General features: G+C 48.2%; 1 protein-coding gene across 1 annotated transcript; it reads left to right on the forward strand.

Moving 5' to 3' along the window:
• Positions 1-5,995: 5,995 nt before the first annotated feature.
• On the forward strand, positions 5,996-8,257 carry LOC140215369 (uncharacterized). Its single transcript, XM_072285961.1, has one exon. The coding sequence runs from the start codon at positions 6,012-6,014 to the stop codon at positions 7,782-7,784; it is 1,773 nt and encodes a 590-aa protein (XP_072142062.1). The 5' UTR covers positions 5,996-6,011; the 3' UTR covers positions 7,785-8,257.
• The last annotated feature ends 9,784 nt before the right edge of the window (positions 8,258-18,041 follow it).

An 18,041-nucleotide genomic window follows, 5' to 3' on the forward strand; every position in this document is an offset into this window, starting at 1 on the left:
TTTCGTGCGACTGCGCTGGCTGACGGGCTTGGCATTTGACGATAGGATCAGCGCTCTACACCCAAAACTTTCGTCAGCCTCCAAAGAAAATATGTTCTGTGCAGGGGTGCGATTTCGACAACCGTACGGCAGGCCTTTTCCCCTGTATCGCTTTCCGCGCTGAAAGCTCGAAACGCTCACCAAGTCGAATGGCGGGACATTTGAATATACAGTTCTAAAGGCAGGCCAAAAGAAAAATTTCGCGCCTTCGAAAACAAAATGACGTCATTTTTGTTTTTAACGGATATGGTGTCACATTATCTTTTTCTTCTGCCGGAAGTGTTCCCTCCACATACATATGGCGCTAAGCTCCATGAACCGCCGATGAACCGCCATGTGTTGAACGTATGGGCTCCTATGGAAGCTTCGCTACAAGGTACATTTACCTTGGTTTCTCTTCGGCTCAGAAATGGGTAGCCCGCGCGTTATAAGTACTCCTTATGAGCAGGCAGCTTTCTATCAGCAACGCCGCGAGCAGAACCGGGAACGAGCTCGTATACGCCGGACCGATTCTGCAGCCCGGGTACATACTGAAGATGGGCTGGCTGTCTTGGCATCCTCGGTTTTATCGTCAACTCGTAGCCACAGTGTCCGTACTGTCCTCGCTATGGACGTCGAAAAGGCGTATGATAACATCAGTCATGCTGCCATCTTGGCTTCAATTGACATGCTGCATTTTCCCGCTAGAGTACGGAATTTTGTCAAATCTTTCCTTGAAGACCGACATTTTGCAATTCGCCTCAATGGTGACGCCATCGGCTCATTTGTCCCTCTTCGTGGCGTACCCCAGGGATCTGTATTGTCACCCACATTATTCAATATTGCTTTCATCCCGCTTGCATGGCGCTTACACGATGTACCCGACAAAGTTCTTGTTGTACGCTGATGACATCACGGTATGGAGCACTCATCACGACCTGCAGACTCAAGCCGCTGCCCTTCAATCAGCTTTAGATATCACGGCGACTTACGCCTCTTCGGTCGGCCTTTGGCTTTCCGTCAGCAAATCTGCTTACATGTCAGTCGCCAATCGCTGGGGCCGGCGTAAACTCTCTGCAACACCCATTCGTCTTCATCTATCCGGAACCCCTCTTCAACAATGTTCAACTATAAAAATTCTGGGTCTAATGGTACACGAGTCGGGAACCCGAACTGCTTGGCTCTCCAGCGCTAAAAAGCAGGCAATTCAGACGTTAGGTCTGATTAGGCGCATTGCTCCTAAAACGGGCGGCGCCAGCTCATATATTGCGCAACAATTAGTGAAGGCGGTAGTGCAACCACGCCTTGTTTATCAAGCCCAATTCCAGCATTTGACGAGGGCACAATGGGATCGCCTTGAGGCTGTTAATCGCGAGGCAATGAGGGTCATCACTTGCCTTCCCCGCATCACCCCGATCGTGGCTCTCCAAGAAAATGCACAGCTCAGTACACTAGATGAGCTGGTGCAACAGCGACGTGATGCTCGCAGGCTTAAGGCCAGCCTTTCACACGCAACGTGTGCTCTCAGGGCTTACGCTTTCTCGAACTCGCTTTTACCACCACCATCGCCAGTTCTTCCTCCCTAGACAGCTGAGTGATAACAAGCCAACTGATATACATCGCCCGACATCAACTCACGCGGCGGCGTCGCTTCGTGACCGAATTATTGCTCAAGATGCCCACCTGCCGCTTGGCTTCACCGTCCTTTACGTTGATGCAAGCATTCAGGACTGCGAAACAACCACTGCAATTTATTGCCCGTGCGCACTTTCCCTTAATAAGACGACCCGATTTCAAATCCAAGAGCCTCCTTCCTCCTTTTGTGCTGAGCTCCTTGCTGTCCGAGAAGCGTTGTGCTCTGCGGCCGCCTTTCCCATGGTCCCCACGGCCCGCATCATCATCCGCACTGATGCCCTCCAGGCGACGCGGCTTCTGCGACGCGTCAGTCGCAGCCCTGACATATGCCAACAGATCCATCTCCTGGCGGCACGCATCCCGCAGCCAATATCTGTCGAGTGGATCCCACGCGACCTTCTAAGCTTCCAAAGCCGTGCGGATTCTGCGACCCGTCTAGCGACCTCTCCATCGTCACTGCCTCAACTCTTTCACCTGGATGATGCCACCCTCCTCTTAACAAGAAAGGAGCACCTCCGGCGCCGCACACGTGCTCTCATACCTCCGTGTGCGGTAAACCTCCCCCGCGGTCTTACCCGTGCAGAGGAGGTTGCGCTTCGGAGGATCCGGGTCGGGGTTGCGCTCACTCCTGCCGTCACTCTGAAGTGGCCGCACTTTCGCCCGTTATATCCTCGTCCTGAGTGTCCACTCTGCAAGTCGCGAAATGCTGAAGCCGACATCCACCACCTGCTGTGGGTTTGCCCTGTACTGAAACCAACGAGGCTCCGGCACCTCGCACCAGCGGGACTCTCGCCGCATAATCCGAGCGATTATACTGCTTGGACGCAGGCACCGCATTATCGATCCCTCTTGGACTTCATTAGGTCAGCAAATCTTTTTTAATTCATTTAATCATCCTTATTCACCCCCATCCCATACCCCTGTATGCCCTGAGGTATTTGCCTTCGCATTAACAAAAAAAAAAAAAAAAAAATAAGAACAGGCTCGTGCAGCGGAGCGCCAGCAGCAACTGAGTACCGAGGATCTGGCAGCCTACGAAGCCGTCCTGTAATGAACCGTTGGGATTAACCCAGTGATAACCACCGGCGCCGCACGGTTAAGCTTCGCTGATTAACCAGAGAGAGAGAGAGAGAGAGGGAGATCCAAATGAGAGAAAGGCAGGGAGGTTAAACATTTGTACGGAGTGCTTGGGCGGCGATTTTCACTTTTTTTTTTTTTTGTAAATGCAGTCGTAAGCGCTGTTGGCAGTCTTAAATAGCTTTAAGGCGTCAGCATATAGAAGGAATGAAGAGTGTTGAACTGCTGACGAAATGTTATTTATGAACAGCAGGAAGAGAAGAGGGCCAAGAACATGTCCTTGAGGAACTGTGACCTTATAGCTGACAGAACTGTGCCCATCAATGCCAATATAGCACGTTCCATTGCTTGGGTAATTTGATAAAGATGGAAGAAGGTATGTCCATTTGCGTGAGCTTCGTAATGAGGTGCTCGTGGCAAACTACATGAAATGCTTTACATACGTCAAAGTAAAGAACGTCTAATTGGCATAAACTATGTACCACACTGGAAGCATGGGTCACAAATCTTACGAAGTGCGTTGTTATGTAGCGCCGTGATAAAGAACCATGCATGCTGTGCATCTATTAAAATATTCTTAGCACTAATAGAAACGAGGGAATTCAATACAGATTCAAACGCGTTGACGCAATAATAATAATAATAATAATAATAATAATAATAATAATAATAATAATAATAATAATAATAATAATAATAATAATGTTTATTACAAAATGCAGATCAACATGAACAGACCAGTCTAAGGTCCAAACAATGAAATCTTCCTTACCTCAGTAAGGAAGCCTTCATTGCGGTGAGGCTGCCTTATGTCACTCTGAAAGCTTCCTTACTGAGGGGCCCTCGGTGAAGGCTTCCTTGGTGCTTCCTCAGCATAAGGTAGCTCCAAAGCTACCTTCATGCGTCCTTACGCCGCTCCTGGCCCTGAACGAGCGCTTCACATCACTGCTTAACCACGTGACGTTTGCTTGCGCATGCGCGCTGTCGCCCACCTTCGGAGAAGCGCGAGCACGTTACGTCTTGCCAGGCATGTTCGTTTCAGTCACGCGTACGGCATCAAAGCGTTGCTAGGCGTTGCACGACGCCGGCGTGCCAGCGCTGATGGAGCACATCAAGTTTTGCTCTGTAATGCGCTACCTTTTTTAACTTTAGTAAACAAAACTAGACGAAAGCGTCCACGCTTCTCTATATTAGCTCTTCAATTTAAAGATTGTGCGACGATACAACATTTTTTATTGAATAATGGCGTTTGCGTAAATCTTTTAAGAGATAATCTCGAACCCAGACATGCGGCAACCACTCCCTACGTGAGGACGGGTGAAGGGAGCCTTCAGAGTACGCTTGCTTCCTCCATCGGTCCTTCGCTGTAAGGAGGCCTCACGTAAGGTTAGGAAGCGCTCGAAGGAAAGGAACGTTTTATTGTTTGGGCGTAAGCCTCAGTCGGCTTGTAGGCGCCTGCGTATGAACATGATACACATGGTGAATGAAATACAGACATTGATGAGACATAGAGAACAAAGAAAAAAATGACTATGGAAAAGAAGAACAACGTAACATTTGGTTATTCTACTTAAAAGAAATTAAAATAATAATCATCATAATAGTAATAATAATAATAGTAATTCATAATGTAAAGAGCTACTATTCTTCTGCTGGCAACGATGACCTCAATATAGTATCATGCTCAATTTCACGGCGTGCTGTCTGCTATCCGTTGTCAGTGTCGCCGGCGTCCGTATAAGCTACATTTATGATTCCAGTAACGCGGACGTCTAAAAATTGTGTTTAAATGTTTTCATCTATTTTGCAGAAATTGCTGTGGAAGTACACACTTTAGACTGCGCCAAAATAGTGCGGGTCCTTAAAGGGCCCCTCACCAGGCCCCATAGCAAATTTTGGTTATACGCTGGACGTTGTTACGCGTCCTCTAGGGAGCGTTCTGCCGCAAAAATTTTTTTATCGGCTCATTAATAGCCGAGGTAGAAATATTTCAGTGCCGCGAACCCACGCTTTCAGGAGGCGAGCTCCACTGCCAAGCGACACAGTCTATCCACTTGCCCCGTCTAGCCAGCACCACTCGGTCTAGCCTCCGCAAGCGAAATTCCTTCCCCGCGTTCTCCTATACCGGACCTTGAGGATCGCGTAACGCATACGTAACGGGCTCTGCCTTCCCCCTTTTTTTTCTCGCTTTTTTGCGGGCGGCGTCGCGCGCGAGCTGTTGTGATTGTCTCTTTTCGCGCAGCGCACGATTTTGCGCGCTGTGCACGAGGACACCTGACTAGCGGCATAAGTAAGTACTAAACAATTACTGAGGCAGACACAAGCAGATCACAGAGCATGATCCCGCGTTAGAACACGGTAGAATATGACATAGTTTCGGTGCCTGCGCGCATGACTGCACGACGTGGGAACAAGCAGACGAAACTGAAGTAATCTCTTTTGCTGCAGTGCGAAGTAAGACAAAAACATGCAGACATTCGGTTCGTCTGTTTTATTATTTCTCTAAGCTTTTTTTTTTAATTTCAAGCAACGTATTGCACAAATAACAGATGTTGCCTTGAATAATTCTCAAGGTCACGTGTCACCACGAGCGACGTCACAGTGCAAACACGTGTACGTAGGCGCACTAGCACGTGTACGTCATCCTCCGGCTTGGTGCGCGGCGGCCGCGAGAAGAAGGGAAAACGGCGTTCGGTTTGGAATTTCAGGCCTTTCCGCGGCGCGTAGCGATGTAATACTTTGCAGACACGATCGTTATCGCGCAATGTATGCTCTGCTCTTGTCAGCTCAATATGGCCAGACCTAGCTGGTGAGGGGCCCTTGAAAAATGGCGCATGGTTCTTTTAAGAACGTATGATATTAACTATCCTCGTCGGCGGCGGCCGAACTTCGTGAAGATGCCATCGAAAATTCAATTGCATTGCAGACGCTCACGTGTGCACGTTTCAGTTCAGGTACTTGGCAAAAACGAGCGAAGAAAAAAACAGGTTTGTGAGTAACAATGATATGGCAGTGACAATCGTTTGCTATGACGCATAATATTTTAAACTAAAATAAACTGACTCACTTGAGGACAAGCCAAGTTGCAGGAATATCTACCCCGCCAGAAGCGCATCATTTGCGCAATAATATCGGAACAAAAAATTACTTAATCGCACAAGTTTGTGCCCAGCTGTCACGCTGCCCATGCGCGCTCATGCGCTATCTCGAGGAACGCGTTCCTTCCTGCAGGCAGCAGTAGTGTTGGAGCCTTCAGACCAGTCGCTGCGTGCCACAAGACCATGGAAACAAGCAGTACGCAGACCGTGTTCGGTTTTGGCTGCGGTCTCGACTGGCGGCCTACCTCGTTCGTGGAAGCCATCGCCTCTGCGCACGTGTGCAGCGCTTGCAAACTGGTGCCCCGTGTATTGGCCGCGTTGCCCTGCCGCCACCTGCTTTGTCCCCAGTGTTACGTGCATGACGGGAAACAATTGAACCGCTGTCCGCGGGACAAGAGAGCCTTTGATCAGAAAGACGTGGTTCTCTCGACCTTCAGCGCGGAAAGTATTCTCAGTCGCAAAGTGCGCTGCTGGAACGCGGAGAACGGTTGCGATGCCGAGGACGCTGCTTCCGCCATGCTGGAGCACTTTTGCAACGACTGTCGATTCCACGCCGTGAGCTGCCGCACCTGCGGCAGCACACTGTTGCACCGGGAGGTCACCAGTCACCTCGAGAGCTGCTGCTCGCCCGAGGAATCGCCCGAGGAATCGCCCGAGGAATCGCCCGAGGAATCGCCCGAGGAATCGCCCGAGGAATCGCCCGAGGAATCGCCCGAGGAATCGCCCGAGGAATCGCCCGAGGAATCGCCCGAGGAATCGCCCGAGGGATTGCCCGAGGGATTGCCCGAGGAATCGCCCGAGGAATCGCCCGAGGAATCGCCCGAGGAATTTATTGAGGACCGTTCTGAGGAATATTCTCCTGCGGAATCCCAGGCGGCGTACCTTTCATCTATCTTTGAAGAAGTGCGGAGAAGGTCATCTGACGGAAACGTGACTGTGCTGACGTGGCACCCATCGAGCGCGGAGCGTCCTAGTGCCGATACACCGGAAGAAAAGGTTACTGTAGAAACAGGGCAACGATCAAGCGGGGAGCACCCCGCGTCCGATATAATCGAAGAAAACTTGACTGTACAAGCACGGTACGTACCAAGCAGCGAGGACCCCACTTCCGAGAAAGAAAGTGACATGACGCGGCTTTCTATGACTGTGGGCAGTACAGTGGAAGGCGCCTTGCCAAGCACGAACGGGAATCGCGGTCTCGAGACACTTGCCTCGCCTGGTGAAATGGACAGCGTTTCGGTAGATAACGACCCTTCCTTAAGTGCGGTTTCGACACAAGAGCCTAGCATGACTACGGAAGCAAAGCTACGCGAACTGACAGGCACGTCAATTAAGGAGCAAGACAACTTTAGCGGCACTGCCGCTTCGCAGCCCTTGCAGGGCACAGAAGAAGCTTCTGTTGCAACGTCCACAGCAGTTGACGAGGCCGACGTCAGTGGTGGTAATATTGATGAAACTAAGCCTCAAATTGTTCTGTGTCCGGGTGTTACTTTGGAAGTATTGATGGACATCGAAGAGTGTTGTGAATTCACCATAGAAAATTGGTCATCTTTCGCCGCAGGCAAAACTCGACCCGGTAACCGAAATGGTCGATGTGACTGTGGCACTCGCCTTTTCGCTTACGGATATGTGGTTGTTCCGAAGGTGGTTGTCTCGTACAACGTATGTTTCGTTTGTTTTAACGTATACGCGTTTAAAGGCCCCGATGGTACCGTTTCTGATTATCCTTTAGATATAACGTTCAGACTGCGGATCGTTCATCCCACTGATTGCACAAAGGACCTTAGACTGAGCAAGGACGTTATTTGGCAAGTGCCTTCTGTGGACACGATAATGGGTGAAAAAGTGCACTGTATGTGGGGCAGTCAAGAATTTGTGACCGTTTTAGACATTAGAGAAGGCGGTTTCATCGCAAACGATAAAGTGCGCATGCGTTTTAAACTGACACCCTGGTAACTAAATTGTGTTGCACTGCGGGTGCGATAGTGAGCCGCCTTGTAGTACTGACCCTCTCCCCCACCCATATTCATCTGTACTCTTGTTTAGCGCTTTTATCCGTGCTTCGCGCAGATTTTACTTTCTGACCATTTCGTCTTGGGCATTGAAGCCGACGATAGTTCTGTCTGCATTTTTTTTTTCATCTGCGTTTTAAGAAACCGCAGAGCAAAACCAGCGGTACGCAGTCCTGCATTGAAAGCGCACGAGTCAGTCAGTTGCTTGTGGCTGAAATCACCGGAAAGTGTAGGATGTGCAACAGAACATTGTTTTACATTCAGTTTTACATCTAATCCTAGAGTAAGTCTATCGTGAATGTATAGGCAACACTATCTTAAAGCATAGGGTCATAAGACAATGGGCATGCAAAGCTTCCGCGTAAGTGACTGTTTCGCTATTGTGAACTATTCCAATAAAAAAAAAAGAAAACCGCATGGGTCAAACTTTTTCCAGTGCACCTACGTTTTTGTTACTAGGTAAATTCGCTCTTCGGACAATGGACGACACGAAACAGAGCAATGACCCAAATGGCCGTATGTATTAGTCTAGTGCACACTCTAAGTATGAATGAATTTTTACCGCTATAAGTAAGCAGTGTGCATCGTTTATCTCGAAGGCAGCACAGCGTTGAAGGTTAGGACAAATGCTTTTTTCATTTTTTTAGCGCTAAAGTTTCGCCATAGTCGCGTTTTCAATTTGGACGTAGTACCAAAATGCGTCCACATTGGCCACATGTACGGATTATTAGCCCACGCGTGGACAAACTTCATCTCGAATTGTTTCTAAGGAGCATGTACAACTATGACGACTGCATGCGTTCAGGAGCTGGTAGTCCTGCAAATAATTTGATTTGAATTACCTTGCTCAGTATAGGATTTCAGTCGAGAAGCTATGAGGAGGACTGCCAGTAACATATGGCTGTCCATATCGCTTTATTAAATTTATCGGCATCGAACACTAAGACGCAGCGCTTGACAACAATCTTCTGTTCTAAATAGTGAAAGGTGTTATCTCATTTAATTTTTCTTTCTCCAGTGACCGCTTTTCACCGGCTAACAAATGTTAAGCGTTCTCGCTCGGCGCATACGCGCCTGCATGAATCGGGAATTTCTCAAATCTTATCGATGGTTCTATCCGTTGTGTGTTGTCACCGAACCTTGCGTAACCTGACTGTATGCGTGACACGAATTGTGTAGTACTTCCTGGAAGACACGCAGGTGCCAGGGATTACGCTGGAACGTTCGACGATTCATGTGTCAAAGCCGACGCGCTTCATCCGTGGGCCAGATTTTCTATCTGGTCAGTCGTTCACAGTTCCTGGCTGCATAAGGCGAAACTGGCGGCGCAGTCTCCCGTCGTGAGCGTGCACGCAAAGTCCCTTCATGATTGTGTTGAGCGAAGTTTTAACATCGAGAAGTTTAATGAGTTGATGGTTCGCGCTTCTTCCTTCAGTATTGTGTTCGCTCATTTTTTCAGTGCTAAAATTCAGTGCAACACAACCATGAACGTGCGCAAACTAGCCCCGTTCATCTCTATCCTGAAGTGTTTTTTTTTTCTGTTTCTATAGTGCAGGTGGCAATTGGGAAGAAAAAAAGAAGTCGCAGTTTCGCCCGAAAGGCGAAGCATCGATTGCGATAGCAAATGCGTAGCCAGCTATACGAAGTAAGGACGCTGGTTTTATCGGCCGTGTAAACTTGTAAACATAGGCATACTAACTAAATTAACAAGCATGGTGTCACGCGCGCAGAAGCAAACATGAACACATCTCACTCGGTGACCGCGGAAACTCGCTGTCAAAACGCTGGAGTGAGGAAGCACGGCAGCAGCAGCGAACGAATTGACCCTTCCGCTCGCATCAACGCGAACTTAGCCGCAACAACACAGCGCGTGACGGACTCTGTACCCGTCGCAGATGACTTTCAAGGTACAGCGGCGCGGACCGCAAAGAGTAGAACGTACCCTCCAACCACCCCTCCTACCCGCGGAGCCTTGCGCGCGACGGAAGGCGGCGCGCTTCCTCCCCGCTTTCTTCCATTGCGTTCGCCAGATTGAGCCGCGATCGCCGGCGTACCCTCGCACGCTTTCATTCGTACATACAGAATACGGCGCGCGGTGAAGATTTTATCGCCCTTAAGGCGGAACCGCATGGCGCGATTTCAGGCGCGATTGACGCGCGGATAGTGGGACGCGCGCGCGTCATTTTGGCGCGTGCCCAGCATGATCCGTCACGAAATCGCGCCGCCGCGTACTGCTGCTCGGAGTAGAAAAAGAAACGCGTCGCGCCACGCGTCCGCTAATCAGAGTTTAGGTAAGTCACGTGGAATTTGGTTACGTGGCATTTCGGTTTTTGGTTTTGCCACCAGATGGCTCTGCTGCGCATCTCGACGGAACCTGTCTGGCGTATTTTTTTTTCTCGGCAGAACTGGCGCGTGCGTTAAAGAAAGCACGTGCTACCGTGGTTTCGTTCGCGCATCGTGTTGGTTCACACGTGTTCACCTAAACTGGACAAAGCAACCTTCAACGAGGCCCTAATAACTGAAGTGGAGAAGCGTCGCGTCCTGTGGGACGTACGCGACCGCAATTACAAGAACATCAAACGTGACCAGGCTTGGCGAGCTATAGCAGATACCCTCAGCGTAGACGGTATAGTAGATGCCCTCAGTATCCCCTTTAATAGTAGCAATCGCATCTTCTGCTCGGTAGTAAGCGGCCAACACCCTATTTTCTATGTGAAGTTGTAAACAAGCAGCGGCCTCTCAGCATGGGGAAGGTACATAGTCGCAGTTTCGCACACAATCTTGCTGCTTGAAAATAAGCTTGATACATAAACTTTGGACAAAAATGTCGCTGTCTAATTACACTAAGATTATTTTTATTGTAGTGTTCTGTAAGTCTAAGGGCATATTATATATGCGGTAACAGAGACAATTCATATCATTGGGAGTTGTGTTGTCTGGCAACCCGAAAAACGCGACGCGAAAGCGCAGCTTCCTTTTTTTCGTGCGTGTGCTCGCGCGTCGGCGGCAACGCGGGCGTTCCAAGGCGGTCGCCGCGCCTCACGTTTTTCGCTCGCGGAAAACGCGCCATGCAGTTCCGGCTTTAGACGTCATACGGAACCTCACGGCGACGGCGACGCCGACTACAGAAATGCGCCTTGAGGGCCCATATAATTGCTATCGCAATAAAATAAATTGTATTCTCAGGTTTTACGTGCGAAAACCACGATCTGATTATGAGGCACGCCGTAGGAGGGGGGGGGGGGGGGCGGGGGGGCTCCGGAATCATTTTTGCCCACCTGCGGATTCTTTAAATCCTGCACCCAATGCACGGTGCACGAAGCGTTTTTCCATTCGGCCCCTATCGGAACGCGACCGGGATCGAACCCGTGACGTCAAGCTCAGCGACACAACGCCATTGGCACTGCGTTACCGAGACGGGTGGCAGTCGCGAAGTTAGAAAAATGGCAAGGGGAAAAAATTGTGCGGATGCAACACACATATTGGAATCTATGAGAAGCCAAGCTTTTTTTGAGTGGTGACGCCTATTTGATGCTCTGCAAAGACTGGTTTAGTTTGGGTTGACGAGTTTTATGTAGGAATCGTAGTGGGACAACCGTTGTCGAGAACTGGTCAAGAACGGGCACGCATCCACTAGCACACGCTGAGTGCCCAGAAAAAAAATAAGTAAACGAAAGAATCAATTAACCATAATTCACCGTTCCATTACCAGATTGGTTTGCGCTAGCAATGCTTGTGAGTCGACTTTATATGATCATGTTTTATGTGAGAAGTCACTTTTTTTGTAATACGCAGAAAGGAGGTAGACATACTTGGTCAGCGCACAAACGTTATATAGACTTCTTTATCGGTACTTTCAAGTAGTCTTTGTAAAGATACCTACAATTCTATCCGGCGAGATAGCGACCGAACTGTGTTTCTGTGGGTCTATGTGGTTATATGTTAGTGAGGCCATGTGGACTCGGACATTTCTTTGAAAACGTACCCTCTGTACAATGCTCAGTACTTCGTATATGTTATCGCCATGATTGAATTGTGCCGTCATTGTGACTCAAAATATTCGTATCGTCTTTGTTGAAACATTTTCTAAACACAGCGACCGCACCAACGGCCAGAAAGCTACGCCAAACCCGGTCTACTAGACAAAGAAAGTTTAATAAATAGATAAAAAATACGCCTCACTTTCTTCGTGTTTAGCGGACTTTCTTTCGGGCTTGGGAAAAACTTATGTAGCACGTATTGAGCAACAGAAATCTGAATCCGGTATTTTTCAGGGTGGTCTACGATTTAGTCTTCGATACTATTAATCTGACTATAATATTTGAGAAGTTGATCAATTAATAATTACTAATTATGCCATTAGGCGAAATAAAAAAAATGTCTGATTTACTACAATCGACGGCAAACAACATACCCTGTTTCTGTCCAGCTACGTGACCCTTGAATGTTATGTTTTTAATATGGCATAAGTTACGTGCGGCACATATGGTAGAACAAACAGATCCATAACCCAGCTGCTGGCACTGCTTCAGACACTCGCATAGACCACTCAACAAGTGTGATTCACATTGTACGGTATGCTTTTATCACTAAACAGAACTATTTTATTCGTGGGTGCAAACCACATCCAACAAACGAGGTAGTCGAGTAATTTATCTACAGATACCAATTTGAACGTTTGTGAAAGTAATGAGCACAACTCTTTCCGTAGTAGAACGGTACCCACGCTGTTACGATCGTCACATATGTTTCTTAACTACTCATTGCTGCTAAACCACGGATTAGAACTACTGGTAGAATATTGCAATAAGGGCATATTCGTGAAACGAATTTTTAGAAATACAAAATTGATCTCCAATGTTGATTGGAGGCTCCAACACGCGTGCGCGCATCGCGCTGAGTACTCCGTCCGCCTCTGTTCACTTTATTGCGCCTCACCGAAGCGTTTCCCATGTAGAAGACGTCATTTCATGCTAAATAAACCCAAACCCTCCTCCCGCTCGTGGGGCTGGCGCCACGCCAGCATGCCGACTACTCATAGATGATGGCGCCACTGCCTCCTCATTATGGCGGCGCCCATGAAATAAAGGTAATATGGCCGGCCCTTCAAAGTCGTAAGCGACCACTATGCATTTGACCACTATACACTAGGCTGGCAAATTTAGAGGAGATTTCAGGGCGCCTTGCACAGTGGAGCCTCCGACTGCAAGAACTTGACATCACTGTGATTTATAAGATCTGACAGAAGCACTCTGATGCCGACTGCCTGTCTCGCGTATCCATTTACCCGCCACCGCAAGACCAGCTAGACGAGGACACGTATCTGGAGCCAATACAAGCAGTTGACTTCGCCAAACAGCAAAGAGCAGACACGTATTTAAGAAACCTTTATTTCCCAACCAAAGTGTATTAAGATACTCGGTCTCCACATCCAGAAAGATTGAGGTCCCGCTGCGACTGTCAGCACCTGCTCAGGCAAGAACAGGTGCTGCACATGATGCGTAGGGTCTCCAACCGAGCCAATGGAGTGACAGAGGTGGATATGCTTCAGCTAAGAAACGCACTAATTATGTCGCACCTGTGCTATCACCTGCCCTATACCAATCTCCGTCAGCAAGGTATAAATCCCCTTGATGCGTTCATCCGGAAGGCGACAAAGCTGGCCATCGGCATCCCGTTTAGGGCCAGCACTAAGCTACTCCTTGACAGCGGTTGCCATAACACGGTGGCGGAACTAGTCAGTATTCGCCGTCGCCAGGAACTGCGTTTGCAGCGCACGTGTCAAGGCTCGCACATCTTCCATAGCATCGGTCATCATCCAGAAGCTGCACCCCTTGTGTACACGCGCGCACTACCCCCGAAACAACGCGAACTCCTTAACATAGCTCCACTGCCACGCCACATGAATCCAGAACGAGGCAAGGAGAGGCGACGCCAGCGAGTTGCCTACTTCAAGAGGTACACGGCAACAAACCCTGACGGCATGTACTTCTACGCTGCAGTGATGCTAACGTTGGTTCACGGGGCTCCGCTATAGCAGTCGTGAATCACCATCATCATCAGCCTGGTTATGCCCACTGCAGGGCAAAGGCCTCTCCCATACTTCTCCAACTATTCCGGTCATGTACTAATTGTGGCCATGTTGTCCCTGCAAACTTCTTAATCTCATCCGCCCACCTAACTTTCTGCCGCCCTCTGCTACGCTTTCCTTCCCTTGGAATCCATTCCGTAACTCTTAATGACCATCGGTTATCTTCCCTCCTCATTACGTGTCCTGCCCATGCCCATTTCTTTTTCCTGATTTCAACTAAGATATCATTAACTCGCGTTTGTTCCCTCACCCAATCTGCTCTTTTCTTATCCCTTAACGTTACACCTATCATTCTTCTTTCCATAGCTCGTTGCGTCGTCCTCAATTTAAGTAGAACTCTTTTCGTAATCCTCCAGGTTTCTGCCCCGTACGTGAGTACTGGTAAGACACAGCTGTTATAAACTTTTCTCTTGAGGGATAATGGCAACCTGCTGTTCATGATCTGAGAATGCCTGCCAAACGCACCCCAGCCCATTCTTATTCTGCTGATTATTTCAGTCTCATGATCCGGATCCGCAGTCACTACCTGTCCTAAGTAGATGTATTCCCTTACCATTTCCAGTGCCTCACTACCTATTGTAAACTGCTGTTCCCTTCCGAGACTGTTAAACATTACTTTAGTTTTCTGCAGATTAATTTTTAGACCCACCCTTCAGCTTTGCCTCTCCAGGTCAGTGAGCATGCATTGCAGTTGGTCCCCTGAGTTACTAAGCAAGGCAATATCATCAGCGAATCGCAAGTTACTAAGGTATTCTCCGTTAACTCTTATTCCCAATTCTTCCCAATCCAGGTCTCTCAATACCTCCTGTAAACACGCTGTGAAGAGCATCGGAGAGATCGTATCTCCCTGCCTGACGCCTTTCTTTATTGGGATTTTGTTGCTTTCTTTATGGAGTACTACGGTGGCTGTGGAGCCGCTATATATATCTTTCAGTATTTTTACATACGGCTCGTCTACACGCTGATTCCGCAATGCCTCCATGACTGCTGAGGTTTCGACTGAATCAAACGCTTTCTCGTAATCAATGAAAGCTATATATAAAGGTTAGTTATATTCCGCACATTTTTCTATCACCTGATTGATAGTGTGAATATGGTCTATTGTTGAGTATCCTTTACGGAATCCTGCCTGGTCCTTTGGTTGACGGAAGTCTAAGGTGTTCCTGATTCTATTCGCAATTACCTTAGTAAATACTTTGTAGGCAACGGACAGTAAACTGATCGGTCTATAGTTTTTTCAAGTCTTTGGCGTCCCCTTTCTTATGGATTAGGAATATATTACCGTTTTTCCAAGATTCCGGTACGCTCGAAGTCCTGAGGCATTGCGTATACAGGGTGGCCAGTTTCTCTAGAACAATCTGCCCACCATCCTTCAACAAATCTGCTGTTACCTGATCCTCCCCAGCTGCCTTCCCCCTTTGCATAGCTCCCAAGGCTTTCTTTACTACTTCCGGTGTTACCTGTGGGATTTCGAATTCCTCTAGACTATTCTCTCTTCCATTATCGTCGTGGGTGCCACTGGTACTGTATAAATCTCTATAGAACTCCTCAGCCACTTGAACTATCTCATCCATATTAGTAATGATAGCAGTCGTGAATAACGACCTCCAAACTGTACATACCGAGGTACTCCCAGAGACAGATCTGACCTTAGCGGAGCTGACAGCCATCGCAATCGCGATCAAACACATGCCCCCTAGTAACTCAACCTACCCAATAATCATATTTACCGACTCCGTGGCGGCTTGCAGGAAATTGTTGCACAATGATCTTCCGGCCCACATCTCGACATTTATTCAAGAGCACCATCAGGGTCCTTCAGAAATCATCTGGGTATACCTGGTCATGACGGGCTGCCGGGAAAAGAAAGAGCTAATCAGCTGGCCTGCGAGATTTCGAACCAGGCACCCTACATTCCGCGACCAGCCCAGACGAAAAGGTGGTCTCTCCTGCTTCTGCGGCCTTATCAAGAGACAAGGCGCAAGTTCCCCGAGCTCAGCAAAGTGCTCTCCCGTGAACAGGGTGTACTGATTCGTCAGGCCCAGACTGAAACACTCCCTACACCAGCGCGAATGCACCTCCTCCGCGGCCTCTTACGTGAAGATCCCCCACCCTGCCGGTACTGTGACGAACACATGAACACATCCCATATCCTCTGGTCCTGTGGACCATCCCCACCTCCCCTGCCTGCCCCAACAAATGTTTCCCCTGAACCCTATGCCGGGTGGCTGACAGAAGCAGCCAGCGCCGACGACCAACGGTACCTTGCGGCGTTTATCAGTTCTGCACTGAAGAATGCCGCAAGCGAGGCTCTGGACTGAGGGCCTTTCCACCGCACCACCCAACATGAAAATAACGTGTCTCTCTCTCTCTCGGGTACTTGAAAGGGAAGATCGACTTTGTTCCTAGGGTATTTACGCATGGATTGTCTTCGTTTTCCTTGCAAAACGACGTATTAAAAAAAAAAGAATTCTAACTAGAACGCGCCAATTGCCTTCTCGTTGTGCTCTCAACACAGCGGCCAGAGTTTCTGTACGCCCTGCATGAGGATCCGAGCACAGGCCACCTTGGGTTTTCCCGTACGCTCGTGAGGATACAAGAAATATTTTACTGGCCGCACCTGACCGCCGACGTCACTCATTACGCCAAGACATGTCGACACTGTCAGCGACGCAAGACACCACCAGCAATGCCAGCGAGATTGCTACAGCTTATTGACCCTCCTTGCTGACGATTCCAGCAGATCGGCGTGGACTTATTGGGGCCCTTTCCGGCGTCAAAATGCAGGAATGAAGGGATCATCGTGGCTACGACTACCTTGCCCACCGCGACTAAACGAAAGCCCCGTCCGAAGGTAGTGCGGTGGAAGGGGCGAAATTTGATTCAATAATGTTATTTGCCTCTGAGAGAAAGGTTTCTGGACTAAAAGCCACTTTTCGTAGCCTGACTTGCTCCAGAAACTCATATGCATAGCGGTACAGTATTCTCGTCAAATATATATATATATATATATATATATATATATATATAATACAAGGAAAAGTTCCGTAGGTCCGGTGCATAGGTAGTTGAAGAAACGGAGCACACTTACGAAAATTACATCTTTAATGGTTTAACGTTTCGGCCGTGGCACGGCCTTCGTCAGAATAAACACAGATACAAGTACGCACCCGCTTTTATGGGCATATGCACGTGGGCATAATCAGCAGTGCATGCACGTGTACACTTGCAAATAACAGAAGAAAAACAGAAAAAGTGCAGCAGAATGTATAACTCAAGCACGATAAATAATATGTATGACATATCATTATGATATCACCATGATTATACATGGAGTTACAGAATGACATCAAGTGCGACATGGCAAAACTAGCAACAAATTGATTTGGCATGATTTGTCAATGCTGTACAAGAACAAACACATCAAGATATGACAGAAAGGCACGACATTTTTCCTACGCTTTCGTTGATACCAGATGAAACAGTGTTAAATTTATGAATGAGAAAGGATTCCCTTACTTCTCGATCATGGTGTGATTTGAAACCTGATTGTATTACTGTTACTTTGATGTTGTCAAACGTATGGCCTGGCAGTCGAACATGTTTAGATAATGGAAGGTGCGGCAAGCTGTTAACGTGTGCTTTGTGGTTGTTGAATCTGATACGAAAAGATGTTTCGGTCTGACCGATATACTGCATCTGGCATACTGAACATTCAGGCAGGTAGATGATGTTAGTACTGTCGCATGTGAAGTCGCCGTTGATTTTAATAGAAAAATTGGATGCTGTGCTTCTAGCAGTCTTTGACGTGGTCATATGTGTGCAAACTTTACAACGGGGCTTATTGCAGGGATGACAACCAGCAAGAGCAACCGCTTTAGTCTTGGACGAGGTTACTAGGTCACGCAGGTTTCTAGAGCGGCGATAGACCACTCTTGGTGATTCCGTGAAAATATTTTTAAGACGGTCGCTCTGTGTCAGTAGGTTACAGTGCTTCCTAAGAATGTGCGACACGTTAGGAATAGATGCAGAGTGTGTTAGGATAAGATTAGTTCGTGAAATAGGCGCCGATCGCTTGTCCGTGCAGATCAATTCCTTCCGGTCGAGACA

Source organism: Dermacentor andersoni, chromosome 1 (assembly GCF_023375885.2).
Source record: "Dermacentor andersoni chromosome 1, qqDerAnde1_hic_scaffold, whole genome shotgun sequence".
Classification (NCBI taxonomy): Eukaryota; Metazoa; Arthropoda; class Arachnida; order Ixodida; family Ixodidae; genus Dermacentor; species Dermacentor andersoni.

What these genes read in the sequence shown, in the direction of transcription:
- LOC140215369 (XM_072285961.1), top strand. Translation starts at nt 6,012, where the DNA reads ATGGAAACAAGCAGTACGCAGACCGTGTTCGGTTTTGGCTGCGGTCTC.